At 53.4% G+C, this 27,074-nt stretch overlaps 1 protein-coding gene across 1 annotated transcript in view; it reads left to right on the top strand.

Annotated features, from left to right (window-relative positions):
* SH3RF3 (SH3 domain containing ring finger 3) overlaps window positions 1-27,074 on the top strand; it is a gene marked incomplete at its 5' end in the record, with an annotated part of 156,937 nt that overhangs the window by 52,758 nt on the left and 77,105 nt on the right. The window contains one exon of the mRNA XM_011980555.1: window positions 19,414-19,517. Within this exon, the coding sequence (XP_011835945.1) occupies window positions 19,414-19,517 (104 nt within the window). The remainder of the gene's footprint in view (window positions 1-19,413; window positions 19,518-27,074) is intronic.

Raw genomic sequence — 27,074 nt, 5'->3', positions numbered from 1 at the left:
AACTGGCTGGGGAGAACTGTCTTGTTCAAAATCACAGTGAACTCAGACAACTTTATACAGAGAATTGTCTTAAAAATTGCTGAGCTTCTGGAGGGCCGTGTGATCTAGATGTGCCACATCAGCCTACACACACATGCACACATGTGCGCACATACACACATTACATGTACACTTGAGCACATGCACACCCGCACATATGCACTCCCATGCACATGTGCACTCACACATACACATGGCACACACATATATCTGCATATATACGTGCACTTACACCGCCATCCACATGCACACCTACATATACACACACACACACGTATACACATATACACCTGTGCACACATGTGCACTTATATGCACCCCCTCCACATGCATACACATGCATACACGTGCATTTACACACACACCCCTCCAGGTGCACAGCTGCACATACACATGCACACACACATGCATATACACATATGCACCTGTGCACACATGCACACACTTGTGAACTTATATGCTTCCCTTCCACATAAACACCCACACATAACACCCGTGCACACATGTAGACATTTATACATGCACACACATATTGGTGGATACACACTCACCTGCACGCATAGGTGTGCACACACACACAAACGCTAGCTCTCATCGGCGGCTGAGACTGTGGTCTGGAATGGGTGCTGTAGTATCTGGAGCCGTAACCGTGCAGTCATCTGCCCCCATGGTTACCCCACTGCCTGGAAGCTTCCACAGCCTGTGCCTGGGAACGTTCCCCAAGGAACAGCCACGGGGGCTGCTGGTGCATTTTCCTTATGGGGAAAAGCACAACCTTGGTCTCAACCCTAACTCCACTCCTGACCTGGGCTAAATTCTTCTTGAGCACCTCCTATTTGGAAATGCCTGGGAGGGGCATGGTAACTCAGTGTCGGGCCAGTGTGGCTGTGCTCCGTGTGTGTGTGCACATCTAGGGGGTAAAGCCACAAGCAGTGGCTCTTGGAAGAGTCTTGCTTATTCTTTGCTCAAACATCCTGGACACCAGGCAGGTTGTCATGGTGGTGCTAAGACTCGGGGAGCTCACCCTGTTTGTCACCAACGACAAATTGTGGTAACTCTGGCCCAGAGCTGGGGTCCCTCCTTGGCACCCTGAGCGGCTACTGGCGATGTGAACAGTCGAAAGTTGTGTTGTGAAACAAATTTGGCTCAAAGGGAAGTTGCGGCAGGTTTGAGGGGTGCCCCTAAGGAGAGGACTGAGGAGCAGCGGCCTGGCCCTTGTGTATCACTTGGGTAGGTCTTTTGTCTCCTTCCTCCTAGAAGAGCAAAGGCCACTCTCACTGTAGTCGGGGACCCCCATCAACCAGAGGGAGGGCCCTTCTTCCTGATCACCAGCCAGAGGTGGCCCTGGAACTGCCAGGCCAGCACCTACCCCCACAAGGGTCTGGCCTGTGTCCTGTAGTTTGTGGGTAATATGTCCAAAGCTGCCCTTGGTGTTCCTTGGGAGTTCTAAAAAGGGAGCCCACAGGGCCCATGAGCTTTGCAAAGCTGCTGCTGTGTCCCAAGAGGGCCAGGGGCATCTTCTCCACCACTTTCCCGCAGGCCCCTGAGATGTGGGCTCAGCACACGCAGGTGCAGGATCTGGTTTCCTCTCCTTCCCGCATCCTCATCTGCACCAGCGTCTCATGTTGCCATGGCCTGTGTGTTAAAACAAGCAGAGGGAACCTTTCTAAGCCATCTGCAGTCTGATGTCTACTGGGGCAGGAAGGGAACAGATGTTTCTATTAATTTGCATACTACCTGGCTCCACAGGGATTGGAATTAGGGATTAGTGGGACTGGGATTCTGGGATCCATTTACCAGCAGTTCGACTTGAAGTGAAAGTCATGGCCAGGCTCCTGACTTTAGTTTGGGTCACCTCAAAGGGCAAGAGGTCAAATAAAGCAGATGCCGCCTGTCTCCCTGTCCTGATTTAATTGAGCTGCTGGGAGACAGAAGGGGCACCTGGTGCAGGTGTGAGCTGTACGTGCTGCCCTTGTGGGCTCCAGTGTCCTGCTATGGTCTGGATGTGCCCAGAGACCAAGCCCTCCCGGTCTGCCCTTGCTCTGCACTGCCTTCCTGGTTCCTACCACCTTGCTGGCCATGTGTGTCTGACCAGGAAGTGCTTGGCCTGAGGACTGGCCCGTGGCAGCCAAGGCGAGCCAGACTCAGGTCCTTCTGTGACCACAGTGCTTCAGGGATTCTCTTCCCCACCATGCTGGCCACACCCCGGGAGAGGGAGTCCAGACTCAGGATTCTGTGGTTAGTGGGTGGCATGGCACGTCGGCTTTGATCATTGGCCTGGAGAAATTCAGCATTGCTGTGTGCATGCGCTCATCCACAAGCAGAGGCCTCTCGCATGCCAGCACTGCCATCTTGGGAAACGTGGAGTGGACAGAGCAGGAAGGCCTGCAACCCCAGGCTCCTTGGTGCCCACAGCATGGGGCAATGCTGGCCCCAGCAAGGGCCACTGCAGCATCCAGTCCCCTGCCTTTCATAGTCCCCTCAGGACCCAGCGTGTCCATTCAGGCTGTGATAAAGAATATCTTGACTGACAGGATGAATTCTTGGCACCTGGCGACTGGGGCTGTAGGTGAAGACCGGCTGGTGAAGTGTGCGTGGCTGGTCATCTGGACCAGGACTTTTGGGCCATGGGGAGCAGAGGATTTCAGATCGTGCGTTGTGTGTTCCAGTGCGTTTACTTTTGGGGTGAGCATGGTATGGTCCCCGACAGTTACTGAATCCTCATTGAACACTGCACTGGGTTCTGTAGAAAGGTCCAAACAGCAGGTGTCTGCCCTGGAAACGCAGCCAGCTGGAGTAGAGATTAGCTGTTTGCTGGGCACTGTGCTGTCCAATGCATCGACTGCAGTTGATCCACAGTCAGGGTTGGTGGGGGGATGTGGATGAGGAAGCCCCTCAGCTGGCCGAATTAAGGGGCTCTCGCTGTAATGGACTGGTTTTGCTCTTTCTTTGGTGTTGTCTTAAAATAGAAAGGAAGAATGCTTCAGAAATGAGTCTGAAGCACAGAGGACACTTCCCTGCTTCTCAGAGTGCCTGAGCACCATGAAGCCTGGGCGCACAGCCTGAGAGCCCCGTGCTGGCCGAGGCTGGCCATCTCCCCACGGCTGTCGGGGATGCATCTGTGGTTTGCCTGTCCCCATCTCTCCTTTAGCTTCCTCTGCTGATCTCACTTTCTCTGTCCTGGCTTGCATCACTTCTCAGCTTCCCCGGTTGTATGGCCCACCTCACCCCACAGTGAGCCAGTCGTTCATTATTTCTACTTCAGAGATGAGGAAGCTGAGGCCCCCCCCCGGGTGGAGGTGACGCCTCAGGGCCGTGCTTCCGTGCCAGCCCTCCCTGGCCTTCCAGGGCCCCACCCTGGCTGTTAGGAGTGCTGTCAGGACACGGATATCACTTAACTTTCCAGTTTGCTCTGTAAAAATGCACAGGGCTGACCTCAAGCCAAAGGAGACGCGCAGGAGAATGCCAGCAGGTCCCTGCAGTGTTCCGTAAAGTGCCCCTGCTTTGCTTTTGTTTTAGGCTGAGGCCAGGCTCAGTGCAGCGCACAGGACAGGGTGTTGGGGTGGAGGTGCGGGCTCCCTCTCTCTAACTGTGTCACCCCAGGAGAGTTGCTGAACCTCTTGGAGCCCTGCAGTTAAGAGCCAGCCTCCAGAGCCAGACGGCCAGGTTGAGCACTTATCCTTGTACCTGCAACCTTGGGAAAGCTGCCTGACTTCCTAGAAACTCTGCTTCCTGTCTGTTCAATGGAGCCAAGCTGTGCCCCCCCACACCCTCATGGTCGTTGCGAGGGTAGAGTGAGGGGATGCGTGCGGGCCGCCCTCCTTGGTAGGTGTACCTTGAGCGTTGGCTGTGGTGGCTGTTTCTGCTGCTCAGGGAATCAGGGAATGAATCACCAGCCCAAGGCGCCAGATACCAGACACATCATCTCTAGTCACTGTTCTCTGCTCCAAGAGCCCATCTCTGGCTTGGTGCTGTGCTGGGTCTTGGAGGTTTTGGAAGGCTGGCGGTGGGTAAGGAGTGGGTGTGGCCGAGACCACTGCAGGATGGGAAGGAGGGGAAGAAGTAAAGGAAGGAGAAGAAAAAGCGTCAGAGACTCTGACACCCACACAGCCTGAAATATCCACTGCCCAGCTCTTTGCCGGAAAGGGCTTTAGGCTGAGGCTTTGTTGATGAGAATGCTGAAAAAGAAGAGCTGTGAAACAGAGGAGAGAGCTGGGAGCTGTGTAAGGTGAGCTTGAGACCCGGCGGGGAGGGAGGTGCCGATGCAGAACAGGCCAGTGCCTGGGTTCGGAGTAGCCATGTGGGAAATGCTACAGGCTGGAGACTGGGAGTCTCAGCGGCTACTCTGCAGGGGCAGGGACGGGGGACAGAAGGATGTGGGAGTGGGGGCTAGAAGGAAGCTTTGCCAGGCCTAGGCCGGCCACAGGCACAGTCACGGTGGCCAAGGAGCTGCTGGGGCTGCCGCTGGGCGCCTCCCAGAAGCTGCCACGGGAACACAGGGCCTGCGCAGGTGGGGTGCAGCCCAGGCTGGCGGCCAAGCAGAGCTGACCTTTCTCCCACTGGGTGCCCTCCCAGCGCCTCTGTGGAAGGCCCAGTCCCATTCTTCTCTCACTGACCTACTGCTTCCTCTTTCCCCTGGATGTGCTCGACTCTCTGCAGTCTGATCTTGTCCACCACCCCTGCTGCTGAAGCTGACCCAGCCACAGTTACCAGTGCCCTGCCCAGTGTCCTCCTTCGTCATCCACCATCTTGACCTCTTGACAGCAGTTGACGCTGTGGACAGCACCCCTTCCTGAGCCTGTCCCCTTTGATCTGTGACTCTTCTTTCCAGTGCAGCCCTGTCCCGGCCCCTCCTGCCAGACCTTCTTTCTAGCTTCTACATCTACACAGATACCAGTGCCCCCCGCCTTCTCTTCCCATCCTGGGCACACTCACCCATGGGGGCTCACCCTCTCCAGAACCCCAGCCAACGTCCCTAAACTCTGCCTGCCGGCACCTCTTTCAAACTACAGATTCTCTTCTCCAACTACCTGCTGGCTTCCTGGAGAGACGCCTCGACTTCAGTGCATGCCAGGAGCAACTGATGACACCCCTCTTTCCGCAAACCTGCTTCCCCTTCTGTGTTCCATCTGCTCTTCAAGGAGTCACCACTGTCCTTAGGTGCCCTGAGCTAACACTCTTCGTCTTCCCCAACGCTGACTCCCTGCCCCTGAGTTCCCTGCTGAGTCCCTTGGAAGGTTCTGGAGAGCCTTCAGACTGGTCCTTGGTTGCCTCTCCAGCTCCCGGCAGCACTCTCCACTCCCACAAGCCCATGCAAATCTGCTGCCTGCGACCCACACTGCTCTGGCCTTGGCTCGTTTCTCCCCGAGACTGCCGCAGCTAATCCCTTCCCACCTGCCCATGTCCCTTTTGCTGCCCCTCAGCATGGCATTCTACCTACCAGGCAACCACAGACACATACCTGTGCAGAAAGGGGCCTGCCCGCTCTTCAGGCCATCTGACATGTTCACCCCCTTTGGCAGCTTTCTGTGGCCCCATGTCACCTTTCCACCACCAAATCAATTCCCCCACTATCTCTTTGCCTGCAGGACTTCCCATGTGCCCATGATGGAACATTATTTGTGTGTATGGCTGTCCCCGCTTCCTCCCTGGGCTTTTAGGTCCTTGAAGGCAGGAGCTAGGTGCCAGTGGCCCACAGGTGGGGCTCTCACATGCTAGCTTCCTTCTTGGGTGGGCCACAAAACAGCACCAGCAGCATTCCTCATTGGATGGTCTTGTACGTAAAGCAGCGTGGTAGCTAAGAGGCTGTGTGACCTTCCCCAACCCTCACAGGCCTGGCTACACATCGATGGCTGGGGAGAGGACACAGCTGTGGGGCCCTGGCTGAAGGTGTCCAGGGCATGCAGCTGGCTGAGCCTCAGCTGGCCCGTCCTGCTCATGTTTGCACCCCTAGGGATTCTTCCTTTGCGATTGGGAGAGGTCAGAGGCTCAGCTGGTGCTTCGGGCGTAATGGAGTATCATTCACATGTCAGCGCTCTGGTGGAGAAGGAAGGATAATCAGAGGAGGGGGAAAGAAGCCATTCAGGCCACCTCTACTATGACACATTTGCTTTTAAGTTATTGGATCAAATCGGGAAATGATTGATTACATTTTAGAAAAATTTCCTCATAAACCAAGTATGAAATCAAACAGATGCCCGAGGACCCTCTGGGCGGTCAGCTCTGGAGTGCCTGCGTCCATCACTGAGAGTGGCCACATCACGTGATAAGCAGCCCACGTTCTCCAGGGCACCAAGCTGCGGACGCTTGCTTCTCACTCATACTGTGAGTCACCGGCAGAAGAGGGCTTGGCTCTACCATCCTCACCCGGGACACCAGCAAACAGCCACAGGCTGAGTCCAGCCACTGCTTCTTTTGGTAAATGAAAGCTTCGCTGGAACAGGGTCACACACGCCCATTTGTGTATCATCCGCAGCTGTTTTTAGGCCATAACAGAGATATTGAGGAGTTGTGGCAGAGATTCGTAAGACCCACACAGCCTGAGATGTTTATTACTGAGCCCATTACAGAAAACGCCTGCTGACTCCTGGTGTAGAATGTCTCCAGGACCGTAGCAGGGGCAGAAATGAGGCAACTAGAAATGAGGTTTCCACAAGGAAGCCTCTGCTCATGCTCTTTTCAGTGGCCAAAACCAATCCTACAGCCCCGCCCTGTTGAGGGGGTGGGCACATGGAGTCCAGCAGGGCCTTGAGGAGAACCGTCCCCAGGCGTCACTTCCCTGCAACTCAGCAAGTTTGCATTTCTGAGCACAGAGGTTGGGAAGCTTCAAAGGAAGAGCCGACACCTTTCCGAAGTAAGGCCGGTGTGGCTCTGACGTTATGCTTGCACTGCCGTGGCACCCACTAAGACTGCTCATGAGTGTCCTGCCTCTGGGCAGGGGCTCTTGGTGGCTCCAGAGTGTGGTCAGACGCAGGCTGACTCGCCATCCAGCCAGGACCAGCACCTTCACTGGCTCTTGCCAACTTCCCTGCTCTGGAGAGCGCCATGACTTACAAATTACCTCCAAATAAGCAACCCTTGGAGATTAGGAACATACCCTTTAAAATCAATGGAAGGGGAAGTGTTTGAAATTCAGCCGGGAGAACATCAAAAGAGAACATTTCTCAAGTCTCTTCGTGTCTGAGAAGTAAATGAAGAGAGTTCCTTATGGAAGCTTCTGGGCAACTTTAAAATGCATCACCAGCTGCTATTTGTCTCCTGTGCAGCTTCCTGTGTTGGCTGGGTCTTATCTTTGCCACAGGACGGACAGACAGATGCTTCAAGCAGGAGGAAGTGCTGGGGAAAAGCTGAAGGAGCTGAAGCAGGACCTTCCTGCCTCAGGCCTGGCAGCCCCCAGACTTACTGCTTATAACCTATGCAGCCTCTGGCTCCGGCTCTGGCTCTCACCTGCAGAGCACGAACTGCCTGCATAGCGGAGCACCTGGGCTTATTTTTAGCATTTTCAGAAAGTTATGAATTTAATTACGTGCCTTATAAGGAGGCAAAACAAAAAGTAAGGGAGCCTGGGATGAATTTTTTTAAAATCCCATTGTGAGAATCTTACACAAGAAAACTTTCTTCTACAAATCTGGAAATAGCTGTACCTCCGTGACTTACCAATCCTGGTCTTTAAGTGGGAACAGAGGACACCGTGGCTGCCTGCGACCTGGCGTCCTGATGATTTTTGTCGATTGCAAAGCTTGCCAATCACAGTGCAGGGTGCCGGCAGCGTTTCTTTTGCTGCTATGACAAGCTAGGAACCGGATCCACGGGTTTCTGCCTGTGCCTCCAGGCCATCCTTGGGCAGAGTCAGGAAAGATCCTTGGGTCTTCTTGGCATTTGGAGAGCATCCGGGAGCTCTGGGTGGGCACTTATTGGCTGGCAGCATAGGAGAGCCACTCCCTTGTCCTAGCAGCTGTTGAAGCCATATCCTGCAGGGATCTACAGAAGGTTTTTCGTGAATGGCCACCTGTAGGCCCCATGGAGCCCACCAGGAGACTAGCACACAGTCCATGCCTCAGAGGGTGGAAAGAAGGAAGGGCCTTGATCAGCACAGGTAAAGCAGGAGGAAACTAGGCCACTGAGGTCGGTGTCCTCAGGGCTACGATGTGAAGGCCCGTGATGGCCCTAGACGGGAGGACTGTGAGGAGCTAAGAACCTTCTCCACCCAGTTCTCCTGACTGCCTCAGCCTCCCTCTGCCAGAGCTCATCTGCCCTCCTGCTCCAGGCTAAACCGCCTGCCTCCCCTCCCCACAGGCGTTATCTGGATGCAGTGTGGGTTTAGGGGGCGAGAAAAACGGGGTCTCACATGCCCTCACGCCCAGGCAGGGTTTGCTCTCAGGACCTTGTCCCCCCGTCACTGTCCCCTCTACCAGCCCGTGAGCTTTGCTGGGGCAGAGAGTGCTTTCCCTCTCTGTATAGGCAGTGCCTGGCACTGGCACTCTCAGACAGAAGGACGGATAGACAGACACAGTGAATTAGAGTTGAACAAAAGGATATTTCAAAGTCCACCCCTTCTGCAGCCACTGCCTGTAAAGGAGGCACTTTCTGTTTGAAGGCAGAACGGATGCACAGTTGGATGTGGATGAATATTGTGCCTTTTATGCAAAGCAGGACGGAGATGCCTCTGGCCTGATGGGTGCGCACAGGGAGGAGGGTCCAGGGCCTTGCTACCATCAGAGGCAACAGGCAAGCGAGATCTGTGAGGAAGGCCATGAGCGGAGGCCATCCACGTCTCTTCCTGATAGAAGAAAGGCTCTAGGGCAAGATAGGTTGCTTCTTAGCTGAGGCTTGGGAAGCCCCGGGTAGGTGAGAAAGGGGTCCTATAACTTCCTTGACAGACCTCCCCTTTCCTCTTAGTGTTTTGAGATTTTCATTCCCCAAACTGGAGTCGGGTTGTGGATGCGCTCCTCCTGTATTCCACTGTTTTAATCCATTCTCCTTAGTAATATTGTGGGAATTCCTTGTTAAGCTTTTGATCACAACTTTCACTTTTTGGTTCCAATTATTGGTCCAGTAAGACAAGGGCAGAAAGGGGAGGAGGTTCATCTTCTCATCACAGACACCTAGAGCAGGGGCAGCAAGCTTTCTAAAGGAAACAGCCAGATAGTGAATAATCTAGACTTTGCAGCCAGGTGGTGTCTGCTGCAGTGACTCAGCTCCACCCTGCAGTGTCAGAGCAGCTGGAGACCGCAGTGAATGGTGGGCGTGGCTGGCTGCCAATAAAACTTTATTTACAAAAGCAGAATGCTGGGCCAGATCCAACCTGTGGGTGAGGATCAAATATCCAGCAGCAAATTTGGAACTCCTGCGGGGGCAGGTGGCCTGTGGGCAGCAGCGGAGGTGAGTTCTGGCCTCCATCTTCAGCGGCGAGCAAGCAGTTCCCCTCACCAGCTGAGAGTGCTGAAGTTATGTGGGCAGAAGGCATGGCCGCTGCCTCTCCCAGGACAGACCCCCCTCGCTGGGGCTTCCTGGCCGCTGCCCTCCCCGAGAGGGAGATCGAGAGGCACGCGGGGCCTCTGGCTGCACAAGCTGCTTGCTCCTCTTTGCAGAACCAGGCAGAAGAATCAGGCCATAAATGTTTTATTCCAGAGTTTTCTTTGGGAAGCAAGTTCATGAGGGTCTGATTTACACCCCGTGTAATGGAGTGGGAGCAAGTGATGAATAACGCATGCCCGTTTCACTGCTCCTTGGGGGTGATAACAGTGTTTGCTGGACTCATATTAAAAGTTTAAACGAGATGTTTCTTCTCGGGGTCTTCGTCTGTTCCATAGTGTCACTGAAAGAGACTCGGAGCCCCCGTACAGCCTGCCAACCCCCAGACCCCCTTTTTTCCCTTTTAGTAATCCTAGCAGGAAACTACTGTGGCCTGGTTCCCAGCCACTGCTTAGGGGCCCCATTACAATGCAGCGGAGGAGTCTCTAGTGTCTGGTCTGGTTACAACCGGGCGGTGTAGAATCGGGGACCCGTGGCCACAGCACTGCCGCCAGAGCTGACACCAGGCTTCCAACCAGGGGAGGCTGGAATTTGATGAAACATATTGCCGTCACAAATGACAGCCCAGTCTTTACTGACTAGCAGCTCCAGGGCTGTGTGCCATTCACCTGTGAGCTCTGTGATAGGGAGAGAGATGCAGGAGCAGTGGAGCTTGCCTGGATCCAGGGCACTGCACAGTCAGGCTGAGCTCCAGCCCTGACCTTGGTGCGGAGGGCCCCCACAGCTCCACGCACCATCAGCGCACATGCTGTCACTTTACTGTTTGCTTGTGTTAAGTTCCATCAGACGAGGCCAACCTCTCCTACCTATAGCCCTGCCAGCTGACCCTGCACTACTGCGCTGGTGTGAAATGCTCACAGGCTGTGTTGAGCATCCTGCCCGAGGGAGGGAATGCTGGAGTGTTCTGTAGGGTCAGTGCGTCAGGGAACTGGGCCGCTGCATGGTTGGCCAGCTCCTTCGGAACACGTGTGTCCACTTGCCCAGGCCAAATCCTGGCGGATATCCATTATGGAGCCATTTAAAAAAACCATGGTGCAAACCTACTTTATTCTAGTCAGAGCCTTTTCCTGGGCATGGGCTGCTGGGCGCGACTTCGTGGCAGACAGGGCTGCACTTGGCTTTGAAGTCGGAGCAGAGATTTCCATCGGGTGATCTTGGAGATAGGATGAACATCTGTCTGAGGGCCGTGTCCCCAGTTCTTTTTACTCAAAGGCACCTGGAACTCCTTCTCTTTTCTTGTTTTTATCACGGGCTGACTCCCTCACTCCTGCCAAGTCTTTACTTATCCCTTAAGGCCTGGAATCGTTTAAAAACAAGCCATTAAAAATCAAAGCAGCATCAGAAAGGTGGCTCGTGGTTAAGAGGAAGCCAGGTCTGTGTCCAGGGCCAAGTGTCACGGTTGGAGCTGGAGGCAAGGAGCCCTCAAGTCGCCAGTGTCACAGTCAGCAACTCTCAGCCTCGTTATGAATACTTCAGGGGAGAGGAGCCATTGGTTGGGGGCTGGAAACGCATCCAGCGCAGGCTTTGCAGGGTGCTGGCCATGGGGAAGCCCGTGCCTTTACTCAGGAGTTCCTGGTTACAGTCATTTAAAGGAGAGGCGCCTTGCCCTGCAGTTGGTTCCTGCCAGGGTTAGCAGTGGCTGCTCATCTCTGCCCCCCAGCAGGCCTCGTGTTCTTGGGAGTCACATTGTGTACAGCTGGGCCTGTGGCCCCCAGTGTGGCGCTGCTGAGCCCGTCACTGGGAGGACCGCTGACCCCCTCCCACCGTGGCCACCAGGCAGCTGCTGCTTGTTTGCATCCGTAGCAACAGAGACCAGATTCAGAGGACAGACTGACCCCGCCAGCATCAGGAAGCCACGACCAGTGTGCCCGCCACTTCTTTGTACTTTTAGTTTCTATATCCCTGAGGGCAGAGCCCAACCCAGCGTTGCCTGCTACGCAACAGGATGTCCCGTGGCACCTCTCGCTCTGGGCACCACACCAGACATCCATGCTAGGAGGGCCGGCCACACGGGAGCCACGCTCAGCCATGTCAGTTTTAGGCATTCTTCATCTTGACCTTTGGGAAAAAGCATTTCCACACATGTGACCTCTCTCTCCGCTGCTCGTTCCAGCTCTAAGTAATAGCTTGTTGTTAAATCCCACATATTTGCTAGGAGCTTTCGCTGTATCAAGTGTCAGCTGAAGGCCAGGATTCCAGTGAAGCCGCCAGAATGTCTCCCTCCTGCTGTCTTTAGGGACAGCCTGTGTCAGGGTAGCCAAGGCCCCAGCCCCCCGAATGGGCCCTGTGGCAGCTCCCACTGTCCATGCCCCAGGCTCCTTGGCTGAGCCCTCCCGAGCCTCCTGACACCCAGCCCTGTGGGTTGCTTTACGTTGGACTCACACAGGGCAGTCGGTGGAGGCCGACACAGATGGGATGGTGAGCCTTTGGCCGCTGTGGTGCACGTGCATGTGCTCTGCACGGTGTGCACTCTCAGCCCAGCCTTCAGCCTCTGCCCAGCAGGCAACACACAGTCTCCTCGGTCTCTCCTGGCCAAACACATTGCCCACCTTTCGCTGGAGTATGGCTTGAGCAGCTCCAGGACATTGGGAGGTGGAGATCCAAGTGCCGGGGCAGGCTCCAGGCAGGCCACCCTCCCAGTGTGGCCCCACCGTGGCTCTGGCTGCACTTTGCTTGTGCTGTGCTGGTTTGGGACAGCTTGGCTGCTTGTGGAGCATTTATCGGAACAGGACAGCAGGCATGGTAACAAGAGCAGGACCAGTGCGTGCCTATCATCTTACATACCCACTCTTCCCGCTGCTACAGAGCTGATTGCCCAGTGCCTGGGAGCACAGAACTGCCGGCCCAGCCCCTGCTGGTGCTACAGGGTCACCCCTGCCCTTTGTCAGCTCCCAGGATCCCCTGACAAAGATGGCACATGGGGGACTGAGACAGACACAGGTTTACCGTCAGCCAGACCTCAAGTGTTAACTCTGTTATTCTTCTCATACCACTGTGGAAATGTTTCAGGAAACCATTGTCACTTGATATTAAAGTGTAGATTAAAAAACAATACAATTATCCCAAAAGGCAGCTCCCCAGAGGAGCAAAGTTACGGTTTGGTATGTAAGTTTCCTGACTTTTTGCCATGAAAATACATGTATCACTGTCAGAAATTAGATATGCCTTCATATGCAAGGCTCTCACCTCCATTTCCACTCTGCATACCTTACATGGCCCTTCAGGCCTGGCCATGGAGACCACGGCACAGGCGGTGGGGCGTTCTGTTTCCTCATCAGCCTGCCAGCCCTACACCGTGGGATATTTTAGCTTGCATCAGGAGTGCAGGTTTTTCATATCATAAACAGTGCTGCTGTGAAATCCTTACCTGCACCTCCATTCTGACTTGTCTGATTATCATTATTTTATATGTGTATGTATGTATGTATGTGTGTGTGTATATATATATGTACTTTTGAGACAGTCTTGCTCTGTTGCCCAGGCTGGAGTGCAGTGGCATGATCTCGGCTCACTGCAACCTCCACCTCCTGGGTTCAAGCAATTCTCCTGCCTCGGCCTCCCAATAACTGGGATTACAGGTGTCCGCCACCATGCCCAGCTACATTTTGTATTTTTAGTAGAGACTGGGTTTCACCATGTTGGCTAGGCTGGTCTCAAACTCCAGCCCTCAAGTGATCTGCCTGCCTTGGCCTCCCAAAGTGCTGGGATTACAGGCGTGAGCCACCATGCCTGGCCTGTCTGATTATTTTAGGATTCATTCTTAACAGGAAACTGCTGGGGCTACAGGCTTTTTTTCCTTCTCTGTCTCTGTTTCTCTGTCTTTTTCTATTTCTGTCTGTCTACCTCTGTCTCTCTCTGTGTCTCTGTGTCTTCCTGTCTGTCTCTCCCCCTCTAGAATGGAGAACAGCTTTGTCTACAAGCCCAAATCACCAAGACATGGGGCTGACTGTGTGAGAACTTCTCCGGCCCCCCATTCGCCTCCCTCTTCTGTGTACTGGGGCCGTGCCCCCACCAGCCCTCCACACAGCACGGGCATGTCACGAGGGCCATGCCCTGCGGGACCTGAGTTTGCAGGCTTCTCTGGTACCAACTATGGCAGAACGGGACAGAAACCAGGGGACTGTGGGTCCACTAGCCCAAGCCAGGAGTGAAGGCTTTCCCTGCACGGAGCACACTGGGGTCCTCCGTGTCCTGTGAGTGGGATCAAGAGGTGTAACTCCCCTCCAGTGGTCCCGCAGGGGTAGTCACCTGCCCCAGGAAGCACCTGTGCATGTCAGCAAAGCCAAGACAGCTGGGTCCGTCTAGGTCCTCGGCTTCCTTGGCCATTCCACAGCGTGCAGCTCAATGAACAATGACATTCCCTTTGAAGCACCGTCTCCCCTGGACTGCGGGTCTCCTTCTGTTTCTCAGGCTGCCCCATCTTGGCCTCCGTCAAGGCCCTCTTCTGGGTGGCGTCCCGCAGGCAGGGCCAGGGCGTCTTCCCTCCTCACTGTCTCCCAGGCCACTGCACCATCTACCCTGTTGGCTTCAGGACAATTATCACGAGCCTTTGTTGAGGGCCTATTCTGTGGACTTAGAGCGACTGCTTTATAGACTATGAATTGTTTTACTTGGTACTACAGCTCTGTAGACCATACGAGCCTCCACCACCCCATCTGCTCATGTCTTGGGGGCTCTGTCCTCCACTGCTTCATTTCTATAGTCTTGGGAGCTTTGATTCAGGTTTCATCTGGTTTTTCAGTTTTTTAGGCAGGAGGGTAAACCTGGCCCGTTACCATTACGGTCAGAGCAGAAGTTCATGACCCTCAATGGACACGATGATAGATCGGAGGCTCACAGGTGCCATCTTGGCTATGGTCACAAACACAGGTCATGCACCTGGGAGCTAAGGGCTTTGCCACGAGACTGCATTGCCTCGTAGATCAGCTATACATACATGACCCCAGATCTGCTGCCCAGGCCAATCCCCTCTGAGTTCCTGGTTGGCGGCACCAGCACCCTCATCATCCACACTGAGACATTTCCAGGCACACCAAATACTGCGTGTCCAGCAGCGAGCTCATGGCCTCTCTGGTCTCTTGCTCCTGTCTCTCCAGCAGCATCTCCATCTGGCCAAGGCTGGAAACTCAGCCCATGCTCCTCCCTCAACGTCCTTCAGACCTAATCTTGTTGGTGGAGAAGGGAATGATGGCCCCCACACATATCCAAGTGCTGATCCCGGAACCTCAGAATGTGTCATCTGACATGGCAAACGGGAAAAGACCCTGAGATGGAGATGCTCCTGGATCACCTGGGCCACCTCAGCCACAAAGGCCCTCCCGAGAGGGAAGCAGAGGCCAGAGTCAGGGAAGGGGATGGGGTGGTAGAAGCAGAGGCGAGAGAGAGGAAGACGCGCCACTGCTGGCCTTAACGTGGAGGGGGCCAAGGAACGTTGGCAGCCTCTAGAAGCTGCAGAGGCAGGGAATGGAGTCTCCTCTAGACTCCTAGAGGGAACACAGCCCTGCCACAGCTTGATTTTAGAACTTCTGACTTCAGGACCTTCTGTGTGATTGTAAGCTCCTGAGTCTGTGGCTGTTCGTTTCAGCAGCTGTGAGGAACTTACACCACGGTGTGGTGGCTAAGCACGTGGTCTCTGCATGGGCTGAGTTCGAAATACCCATCGCAGGCTTGCGAAGGTTGAAAGCATTGTTCCGGGGAAGTGCCCAGAGCTGGGCCCAGCCATGGTAGGCTCTGCACAGTGCGAGTGCTTCAGTCACAGGTGCTACAGTCGCGGCTGCTATTCCTACTAACAGCCCCCTGAGCGCGTCCAGGTCCCCTCCTGGCTCCCTTGCTGTCTGCCGGTGCAGGCTGGGCTCCCTCGCACTTCCTGATGGGTTCCCTGCAAAGCTGGCAGGTCCTGGCGTGTGGCTGCCTTCTCCCTGCCTGTCTTGCAGGGATTCCGTGCCCTCAGAGTGAAGGCCCTCTCCGGAGGCCCCGCACAGCCTGTCCTCATCCCATGGGGATACTGCCCCCTTTGCCTCCAAACCCTCACTTCATCTGGCCTCCCACATGAGCCGGCCCGGGCTCCTCTAGGCCCACCACCCACCCTCACCACCTCCCTGCCATGGCTTGAGTGTCCCCTCTGAAATTCATGTTGAAATTTAATCCCCCAGACGCAGCGCTGAGAGGTGGAGCCTTTAAAAGGCAGTTAGGTCATGAGGGCAAGGCTGAATCATCACTTGTGGATCCCTAGACTCATGGGAGCGGGGCTGGTGGCTTTCTAAGAAGAAGGAGCAGGACCTGAGCCAGCACGCTCAGCCCCCTCGTCATGCAATGCTCTGCGGAGTCCCCACCAGCAAGAAGGCTGTCACCAGAAGTGGCCGTGCGGCATTGCACTTTTCAAGTCTCCAGAACTATAAGAAATAAATTCCTTTTCGTCATAAATTACCCAGTTTTAAGTATTCTGTCGTGAGCAACACTAAACAGACTAAGACATTCCCTGACAAGCCTGCCTCATGCCTTTCGAAGCCCTCCCAGCCACGCCCAGCCCAGGTTGGGTACCTGTGTAAGGGGCCTGTGCACGCTGAACTTCCCGGGGCTCCTGCATGCTTAGAATTACATGTCCAAGCCAGGCACAGTGGCTCACGCCTGTAATCCCAGCACTTTGGGAGGCTAATGAGGGCAGATCACTTGAGGTCAGGAGTTCAAGACTAGCCTGGCCAAAATGGTGAAACGGTGTTTCTATTAAAAATACAAAATAGCTCGGCTGACTGCAACCTCCGTCTCCTGGGTTCAAGCAATTTTCCTGCCTCAGCCTCCCCAGTAGCTGGGATTACAGGCATGCGCCATCACGCCTGGCTAATTGTTGTATTTTTAGTAGAGATGGGGTTTCACCATATTGGCCAGGCTGGTCTCGAACTCCTGACCTCATGATCTTCCCGCCTCAGCCTCCCAAAATGCTGGGATTACAGGTGTGAGCCACTGCACTCGATATTGTGCCACTGCACTCCAGCCTGGGTGACAGAGCAAGACTCTGTCTCAAAACAACAACAGCAAACAAAATAATAGCCGGGCGTGGTAGTGTGCACCTGTAATCCCAGCTACTCAGGAGGCTGAGGCAGGAGAATCGCTTGAGCCCGGAAGCAGAGGTTCCAGTGAGGCGAGATCTCGCCACTGCACTCCAGCCTGGGCGGCAGAGTGAGACTTCATCTTAAAAAAAAATATGTCCAGTGTTTGGCCACCTGGATTGCAAGTCCCACACAGTCACAGGCCATGGTGTTCCCCATGGGGGAGGGAACACCAGGTTCCTCGAGTGTCAGTGTGTAGCCTGTTGTCCCTGTGCTGGACCTGCTTGGTAACTATTTGAGTGGGTGAGTGAATGACCCTAAGATCCTTCCCACACGTTTCTTCAGTGGACACTGGAGAAAGCAGCACGGGGACACCCTCTCCTCTGCACAGATGCCTGTGGCAGGGAGGGCCTGGTGGAGAGTGAGGTGACAGCTTCTCCTTCTCCCTCCCTTGGGGTGTCTCTGCCCTCATACTCGCTCTCCAGCCCCCACCTACACCTCCATGGATGGTGACCCATGATCCGGACCGGCTCTGGGGAGTTTTCTAGAAGGAAAGTGATCCTGGCATTGTTGGGGATACCTCCTGGTCCCTGTCTCCCTTCATGGAGAGGGCAGGTGTCCCGGGCAGACAGAAGACCCTGGAATCCATCCGTGGGAAGGAATGCCCCCTTCCAGCCCTGTTCCCACGCGGTGCTCAGCCTTTCCTGCTTCTTCATGTAGCCGAGGGACGAGGTCCGTGAGGGGCTGCCCTCTGGACACCTGGCTCTCTCAGGAGCCTTTGAAAATCAGAGGTTTCTCTCACAGTGTCTGCATTGCAATGGAAGTCATTTGAGACGTGGAGTTACCCTAGAGACATGAGGGGAGTCTCTCGGTTGCACCTGCTCATTCTGCCAGGCGCACTGGGTTTAAACAGGAGGAAGAAATCGTTTCTGACTTTGTAGACGCTGCCCGCGTAGCATGGTTTTAGGCTCTGCTCATGATCACTGGTCAGGGAGGGCTGTGACCAGCCAGGGAGGGGCAGGTAGGTGGCTGGCAGCATGCAGAGGTTATCAGTTAAGCAAGGCCGGACCTGGTCAGTGAGTGATGAGAAAGCTGAGAAGCTTCTTGCTCCTGAGCTAAGAAGCCTCTTGCTGCTAAGCTAAGAAGCCTCTTGCTCCTAAGCTAAGAAGGTGGTGTGAGGCCAGTCAGGGTACAGGGCTGGCTGCCTGCCTGGGGCAACTTCCAGGTGGCTCTCCCTCCCATCTGTGTGGTCTCTGCTTCTAGTGCCTTTCACTTACCTGAGGACACACACTGGGGACACAGGCACCTTCCCCATTCAGAGCCAGGCAGCCCCCACACCCCACCAAACCTGTCTTTGTCCAAGGTACTTGCAACCTGGCCGCGTCCTCTGCTCCAGTTTCTGCCGGGACCCCTATTCTGCCCCTCGTCAGGCCTAAATGGGACCCTCGAGGAAGGGAGGAGACCCCTGGCTCCCTCCTTGAAGGGAGATGGACCCCGTCCTCCTCCAGGCTCCCCGACAGCCCCTCTGATGGGGTGTCCTGGGGCTTCCAGAGCAGTACCACAAACTTAGGTGGCTAAAAGCAACAGAAAGTTGTTCTCTCACAGCTCTGGAGGTCGGAAGCCCCAAGTCAAGGTGTGGGCAGGTCTAGTTCCTCCTGAGGCTGAGGGGAGTCTGTTCCAGGGCTCCCTCCTGGCTTTGGTGGCTGCTGGCATCCTCAGCACCCCTTGGCTTGTGGATGCATCACTCCCGTCTCTGCTCCGTCCTCACATGGGCTTCCTTCCCTTCCACATCCTGGTCCTCCTCCTCTATCTTGTAAGGATACTCGTCATTGGATTTGGGGCCTGCTCTAATCAAGGATGATCTATTCTCAGGCTCCTTACCTCATATCTGCAAAGACCCCTATTCCAGATAAGACCACAAGCACTGGTGCCAGGGCTGGGACTCGGACAGATGTTTGAGAGGGACACAGGTCAGACCCCTCTGCCATCAAATGCCTCTGAACAGGAAGACAGGACACTGTCCTAGGGAAGGCTGGGGCAGGGCGAGCAAGCTGGGTGGTTGGGGGACCTGGGGGCAGCTCTGCCCCGCACGGGCTGGGGCTGAGGATTCTCCATGTAGGAATTCCCTTGGCAAGACCATGATGCCACCCAGATTCCTCCCTCACCTGCCCACTGCCCCCGGAGAGCACAGTGCACCACTGATGCTGACCGTTCCTCGGGTCATCTCCTCGCTTAAAAAATCCTTGAAGCTTGGAGCACTTTGGGGTCTTGGGGGGAGGGGGGCGCCCTGTGACTCCCGGTCCTCTTGGCCTGCTGCTCTGTCTGCTGTCATGGGACTAATTTTCTTTAGGGATTAATCTCCAGTTCCTGGGGATGCTCTTTTTAAATAAGCTCTGTTTCCTAGCATGAAAGATTTCGTGTGGATTTTTTTAAACAAACACAATAATAATTAATTCAAGGTCTAAGAACAAAGCGAGGTCTGGAACACGGCCTCTCCGCGTCCTGACTATAGCGTGACGCTGACCAGCCTGGACGCAGGCCGTAGAAGGCTCCCTGAGCTGCTGGGAAGGGGCTCTCGGAAACCACCTCAGGGCAGGGGTCCTGGGCTGCCAGGCTCCCTCCCATGATTGGAGAACCATTTTGACAGTCCAGGTAGGCACGGCACTTTGGAGGCCAAACAGCCTGGCAGCTGGGGAAGCACGGGCACCTGTGGATGCAGCCTCACCTTGCATTTCTCTTTCTCTTGGATGGAGTCTGTGTCTCCTCACTCCTGTCCCCTCTTGTCTGTTTCCAGGATGCCTCCTCCTCGGCAGGATCTACCCCCACAGCTGTCCCGCGAGCTGCCTCGGTGTCTGGAGAGCAGGGCACGCCTCCCAAGGTCCAGCTGCCCCTCAACGTGTGAGCTGCCCTTTGTGTCTGTTGGGGTCCCGTGCCTGCAGCCCTCCCTCCTGCCTGGGCTGGCCTGTCCACGTGTGGTTTCTGCAGGGTTTTTCCATGTGTTACTAGTTGACCAGTATAGTTATGTGCATCTAATAACACCACTGAAAGGAGAGTGTGGAAGACCAAAGTCTAGCAGTTCCTTTTGATGTTGATGTTTCTAGGACATTTCTTCTAAGCAGGGAGGATATTCAGAGTATTCACAATGCAGGTCCCAGTCAACAGGAGGGGAGCCAGCCGTAGTGTGGAGCAGGCTCTCCATAGCATGGAAAGTCCGAGATTGGGGGGGAGAGGCAGGAGGGAAGCAGGTGCGCAGAGCAGCGGGTAGTCTAGGAGCTTGGGCAGCCAGTAGTCACCAACTGCTTGGAGGTGGTTCTGTGTTTCAGCCTCCATCCCAGGGCCACACCAGCGCATGCCAGCTGCATCTCATCCCCAAATATAACCAGATGAATCAGTGCTAGGAAGTGAGATACTTATCTTGTTTAGAACATCTGCCCAGTTAAATTACAGCTCTTAACAGATAAGTGCAATTTTAAAATTCCCCATTTAAATCATGCTCTGAAGAATTAGACTCCCTTTTGCTCTTGTGTTTGGCAGAGCTCAGCCACTGGAATGACTGTGTTAAGGTGAAGTCTATGAACTTGGCAAACAATATGACAAATACAGAAAGCTCTGTCAATGCAGGCTGGGTCAGAGGTCAGAGGGACACTCAGAACCTGTGTTGTTGCAGAACACGATGTATTTCTTTTTTTTTTTTTTTTTTTTTGAGGTGGAGTCTTGCTGTGTCTCCCAGGCTGGAGTGCAGTGGTGCAGTCTCGGCTCACTGCAAGCTCCATACCCCAGGTTCACGCCATTGTCCTCCCTTAGCCTCCCAAGTAGCTGGGACTACAGGCGCCCGCCACCACGCCTGGCTAATTTTTTGTAATTTTTAGTAGAGACGGGGTTTCACCATGTTAGCCAGGATAGTCTCGATCTCCTGATCTTGTGATCCACCTGACTCGGCCTCACAAAATTCTGGGATTACAGGCGTGAGGCACTGCGCCGGCCGAACAGGATGTATTTCAAGCAAAAAAGTATTTTGAAGAGCAACTTGCCAAGCTTCAAAAGGTCTAGAAGTAGCTCAGCTGCTGGCACACGCTTAGCCACCTCTAAGCCCAGTGGAAACGCCAGCCTTTCTCCAGTGGTCGGCAAGAAAGCTTCCAGTATCCTCCCACTGTGATTAAGCAATGTAATGAAAGGAATTTGAAAGGTGCCTATTTTTTACCTAGCTTCCTGAGCAGGCTACTTCCGGATGCCTTGAGACTGATATTCGAGTTTTCACCAGCACTGGACAAAATAAAATACTCCTTATGCATCTCCTGCCGTGCTCCTAGCTCAGTTCTGGCAGCTTCAGGCAACAAGGAGGCACATGGGAGGGTAGGGGGTGATGGGTTCGCTCCTCTTGAAGAATTGGATGCAGAATGCTATCTGAGGAAAGAAACCTGCGCCCACAGGGGATGGCCCTGATGGAATTTCCCAAACGAGAGGCAGGACGCAGGTCAGGTTGCTGAGGCCATGAGTGCTTCAAGGGCAAAGCCCAAATGGGTTTGTTTTGGAGTCCCATGACCAGCTGAATGCCTGTACACAGGCTCTCAGTAGCTGCCACTTGTTCTATGAGAGCAAAGGCCTCCCCTTCCTGGGTGCAGAGGGCTCCCCAGCGTGAGGCGAGCTCAAGGATTAGCCATCCGAGAAGGCTGCTCTGTCCTGGAGACCCAAAAGGTAACAGTTCCAGGCATGTCGCCCCTCAAGAGTTGTGAATATTCTGGAGGCCTCAACTGTGGACAAACCTCCAGGTCCCGGATGGCTTCTGAATTTGGTGCAGGTGTGGAGGGACCTCTTCTTCACCCAGTTCCCCTGCCCTGGGGGACAAGGTTGCTGGGACCTCTAGCCCTCCACCATCTCCCTCTGGGCTTCTCCCCCAGGGGAGGGTACTTTCCACTCAACTTGAGATTTGGGTAAGAGGGAAGGGAAACTTATGTGTCGGACAACATCCTTCTAAGGATGACAAGGATTTAGGTAGGAATGTGTCTGCAGGTGACACAGCGGCCCTCCATGCAGCAGCTGGATCATGGGCAGCATGACCTGTGACTGGTGATGGTCCGTTCCATGTGTGTTCGTGGCTGTTATACTGAGTAGCAGTCACACGCCAGGTAACATTACATATGTTACAGCAGCATGCATGATGCATTCTGCAAACATGACATCCTTTATTTTATCCCCGGAGAGGAAAAGATCAGACTGACCTCATCAGTTTATGAGGGAGGGGAATTAGCCTGACTGCTCACCTGTCCTCTTCCGCTGTAAGACGCTGGTATTCCCACACGTACCTTACCTGTGGCAGGTACCTGGGGTGGGGGTCTGATCTAACCATTCTTCCCAAAATAGTATCTGTAAGTCACGTTCAGAAGTCTGAAATTGAACATGAGATGTGCTGTCGTTGCAAAAACAACCACAGCAAACAACAGTGCGCTGCTGCCCGGAGAATGATGGCTTGGGGACTCCAGCCAGGGCCCAGGTGGGGCTGATGTGAAAGTCAGCCATGCAATGACTTCAGGAGACCTCGTTCCTGATCTTCGTAATTGCATAGCTTTGACCTCTCCAGGCCACATCATGTGCACTGAAACATGAGCCCTTGAGATTAAGAGGCCTGATCCCGCACAGTTAGCATGTCGATGGCTGGATGATGTTCTTGCCCCTTCTTCCAGCATGTGAAAGGCTTCCATGGCATGGATTCCCTAAGGGCTCAGTTGCCTGGAAACACAAGAAGGGTCTCAGTTTGCTCACCCAGTGCATGGAGGCGACTGTGAGTCTGCAGAGACATCTCTCATTCCTGCACCCCCTTTCCACCCCCTACTGTGTTGAGAATTCCACTGTCTGGCCCTGGGACTTGTCCGCTATTCCTCTGACAGACCTGCTGTGATTTGGGGAAGCAGAAATCTGAGTGTCTGCTCCTAGAGGCCATGCTCCTGGGCACGGCCAACCCACCCAGAGAGTCTCAAGGTTGATGAAACGCTGTGAGTAGGTTGCCCCTGATTCGGAAGGGTTGATTCTCACCTCCACTTCTTCATGGGCATCTTAGAGCCACTGCCTGATGTGAAGAACCAGAGGAGGCAGGGAGAGGGCATAGGGCTACCCTGCAGGAGCCATCCAAGATTTCCCGTCATCACCTACAGCAATGGAGGAGGTGGAGGAGGAGGAAGAAACATGCATCAGACAGACATGCCTGGGTCTGGCTTGATCTGCGTGCCTGCAGTCCGAGAGCAACGTAACTCTTGGCACAGAGCCTTGGTCTGGGACTGCATGTCAGCCTGCCATCAGAGAAGGAAACTTCCACAGTCGATGGGTGCAGTTCATCACCTGCAGGGAAAACCAGGTGCCCTGTGAGGTGCATGACCACCCAGATGGCACCTGAGGGGCCTGGGAGTCCTATCCAGGAGCCCGGAGGAAGACTTAGGGAGAGGAGGGGGTTGGCCTGCAAGAGGGAAAGGGAAGCCCAGGGGAATGGTGGCCAGCAGTTTTCATCCTCCCCTGCTAGGGTGCAGACCAGGGTCCCTGGATCTGGTGGTTGACATTGGTCATGTGAGACATGTTCTCTGTCATGGCAGGGATGACCTCGCAGGCCTTGATGTGATCCGGAGTGGCCTCCTCATGACCTCCCACTGCCATTTGTGCATGTGGTCAAAAGGCCACTAAACCAGCCTCAATAACAACAGTCCCCACATTCTAGGACACAGGAAAAGGACTGCTGACCAAACCATGCCAAGACAAGACAGGGGCACCTTCCACTGCAAATTCAGAGAACAGGCTGGTGCTGCACTCAGCCTGCAATGGACTGGATCAGCGTGAGTTCAAGACAACAGACTTGGTAAAATAAGTCCCTGCCAGGCTTGGAACGAAGGCCTGGAGCAGCAAAATCACTGGGTACTGCTCCCAAGAGGTGTCTTAGAGGCCAGCCATCCAGCCTCCTCTGACAGTGCCCAGCCTTGTGGTCAGCCTGGCCCCATGGTCAGCCCTTCCAGGCATTGGTGGCACCATCCTCAGGATATTACAGACAGATGCGACCAAGAATATGAGAGTGAGCCTGAGAACCACCGGAGGGGTGAGTGCTCTTCATCCCCACCTCTGCCACCTGCACCTCTAGAGAGAGGGCAGAGCTGGGACCCCAAGCAGGTGGAGAGGTGGAGGAGATGCAAGTGGGAAGAGCAGAGAATTTTATTGAGAGAGTCTCTGGATGACATAGAGCCTGGCGGGCAAAGGTCAGAGATGTCTGGGGCCGCTGCAGGGCCGGTTGCAGTGGAAGGAAGGAGATGCAGGCCCAGGTGGTAGCAGCACATCCCCAGCGATACCAGCATTGTCTAGGTTGGATTTCCTGGAGGCAGACCCTGAGATGGGGAGGTTTGTGGGGAGTGCTCTCAGGACACACCTGAGCTGTGGCTGAAGGGAAGCCTCGTTGATCCTCAGGGCTCTGGAGCCAAGACAGCCCTGTGGAGTTTCCCCATTGGAAGTGAGCCAGTGCTGGCTTCAGGCTGCCCTTTGAAGAGGTAGTCATGGGTGATGATGCACCCTGAGGGAAATTCCCAGCACAGCCACCACAGTGAGTGATCAGCCACTCATCGCCCTTCAGAGGCCCGAGGCTGGGCATCCCTGGGCCCTGTCCAGTGGTGGGGCTTCAGCCTCAGAATGCATCTGAAACACAGGCACACCTCATTTCATTGCACTTCATTTTGTTGTGCCTCACAGATACTACATTTTTTTTTTTTTAACAAATGTAAGCTTTGGGGCAACCCAGCATCCACCAAGTCCAGTGGTGCCATTTTTCCAACAGCGTGTGCTCACTTCGAGGCTCTGTGTCCCATTTTGCTAATTCTCATAATATTTCAGACTTTTTCATTACATCTTTATGGTGATGTGATCAGTGGTTTTTGGTGTTACTGTTGGAATTGTTTGGGGCACCATGGACCATGCCCATGTAAGACAGCGAACTTACTCAATAAGTGATGTGTGTGTTCTGACGGCTGCACGGACCCACTGTTCCCCCATCTCTCTTTCTCTCCTCGGGCCTACCTTTTCCCTGAGATACAACGACATTGAAATCAGGCCATTTAGTAACCCTCCATGACCTCTAAGTGGTCAAGCAAAAGCTAGAGTCGAACATCTCTCACTTTCGGTCAAAAGTTAGAAATGATTAAGCTTGGCGAGGAAGTCATGTCAAAAGCTGAGATAGGCTGAAACTTGTGCCAAACAGTTATCTAAGTTGTCAATGAAAAGAGAAGTTATTGAAGGAAATTAAAAGTGCTACTCCAGGGAACACATGAATTATAAGAAAATGAAACAGCCTGATTGCTGATATGAAGAATGTTTGAGTGACCTGAATAGAAGATCAGACCAACTGCAACATTCCCTTGAGTCAAAGCCTATCTAGAGCAAGCCCCTAACTCTATTCAACTCCATGAATGCTGAGAGAGGTGAGGAAGCTAAAGGAGAAAAGTTTGAAGCTAGCAGAGGTTGGTTCATGAGGTTTAAAGAAAGAAGCCATCTCTGTAACATAAAAGTACAAGGTAAAGCAGCAAGTGCTGATGGAAAAGCTGAAGCAAGTTATCCAGAAGATGTAGCTAAAATCACTGATGAAGGTGGCGACACTAAACAACAGATTTTCAGTGTGGACAAAACAGCCGTGTATTGGACAATGATGCCATCTAGTACTTTCATAGCTAGAGAGGAGACACCAAGGCCTGGCTTCAAAGCTTTAAAGGACAGGCTGACTCTCTTTTTAGGGGCTAATGCAGCTGGTGACTTTAAGTGAAGCCAGTGTTCATTTACCATTCCGAGAACCCCAGGGCTCTTAAGAATTATGCTAAATCTACTCTGCCTGTGCTCTGTAAATGGGACAACCAAGCCTGGATGATAGCACACGTATTTACAGCATGGTTTCCTGAATATTTTAAGTCCATTTTCAAGACCTGCTGCTCAGAAAAAAGATTCCTTTTAAAATATTACTGCTCATTGACAGTGTACTTGGTTATCCGAGAGCTCTGATGGAGATGTACAAGGAGATGAATGTTGTTTTCATGCCTGCTGACACAGCATTCATTCCTCAGCTCATGCATCAAGGAATAGTTTAGATTGTCAAGTGTTCTTATTTAAAAAGTACATTTTTTAAATTTTTTTTTTTTGAGATGGAGTTTCACTCTGTTGTGCAGTCTGGAGTGCAGTGGCATGATCTTGGCTCACTGCAACCTCTGCCTCCTAGGTTCAAGCCATTCTCCTGCCTCAGCCTTCCAAGTAGCTGGAATTACAGGCGCGTGCCACCACGCCTGGCCAATTTTTGTATTTTTTTTTTTTTAAACTAGAGACAGGTTTTCGCCATGTTGGCCTGGCTGGTCTCTAACTCCTGGCCTCAAGTGATCCGCCTGCCTTGGCCTCCCAAAGTGCTGGGATTACAATCGTGAGCCAGCGTGCCCGGCCAAGAAGTACCTTTCATAGGCTATAGCTGCCATAGATGGTGATTTCCCTCATGGATCTGAGCAAAGTAAATTGAAAACCTTTTGGAAAGGATTCAGCATTCTAGGATGAACATTTGTGATTCATGGGGAGGTCAAAATATCAACATTAACAGGAGTTTTGAAGAAGGTTCTTCCAATCCTCATGGATGACTTTGAGTGGCTGGTTCAAGACTTCAGTTGAGGAGGTCACTGCAGATGTGGAGAAACAGCAAGGGAACTAGAATTAGAAATTGAACCTGAAGACGTGACTGAATTGCTGCAATCTCATGAGAAAACCTGAACAGAGGAGGAGTTGCTCCTTATGGATGGGCAAGAAAGTGGTTTCTTGAGATAAAATCTACTCCTGGTGAAAATGGTGGGCACATCCTTGAAATGACAACAAAGAGGTTAGAATAGCTCATAAACAGTTGATAAAGCAGTAGCAGGGTTTAAGAGGATTGACTCCAATTTTGAAAGAAATTCTACTGTGGGTAAAATGCTGTCAAACAGCATCAAATGCTGTAGAGAAATCTATCATGAAAGGCAGAGTCAATGTAGCAAACCTCATTGCTGTCTTATTTTAAGAAATTGCCACAGCCATCCCTGCCTTCAGCCACCACCATCCTGATTAGTCAGCAGCTGTTCACATCAAGACAAGACCCTCCACCAGCAAATAAATTATAACTCCCTGAAGGCTCAGATGATCATTAACAAGGCTGGAGTGGAGTGGCTTGATCTCAGCTCACTGGAACCTCCACCTCCTGGGTTCAAGCGATTCTCCACCCCCAGCCTCCCTAGTAGCTGGGATTGCAGGTACTTGCCACGATGCTAGGCTAATTTTCGTCTTTTTAGTAGAGACAGGGTTTCACCATTTTGGCCTGGCTGGCCTCAAACTCGTGACCTCAGGTGAACCACCTGCCTCAGGCTGCCAAAGTGCTGGGATTACAGGCATGAGTCACTGTGCTGGACAAATAAAATGTTTTTTTGTTGTTTTTTT

This window comes from Mandrillus leucophaeus, unplaced genomic scaffold (genome assembly GCF_000951045.1).
Source record: "Mandrillus leucophaeus isolate KB7577 unplaced genomic scaffold, Mleu.le_1.0 Scaffold214, whole genome shotgun sequence".
NCBI classification, from domain to species: Eukaryota; Metazoa; Chordata; class Mammalia; order Primates; family Cercopithecidae; genus Mandrillus; species Mandrillus leucophaeus.
The sequence above is the reverse complement of the archived record's forward strand: the minus strand, read 5'-3'. Positions and strand labels throughout refer to the sequence as shown.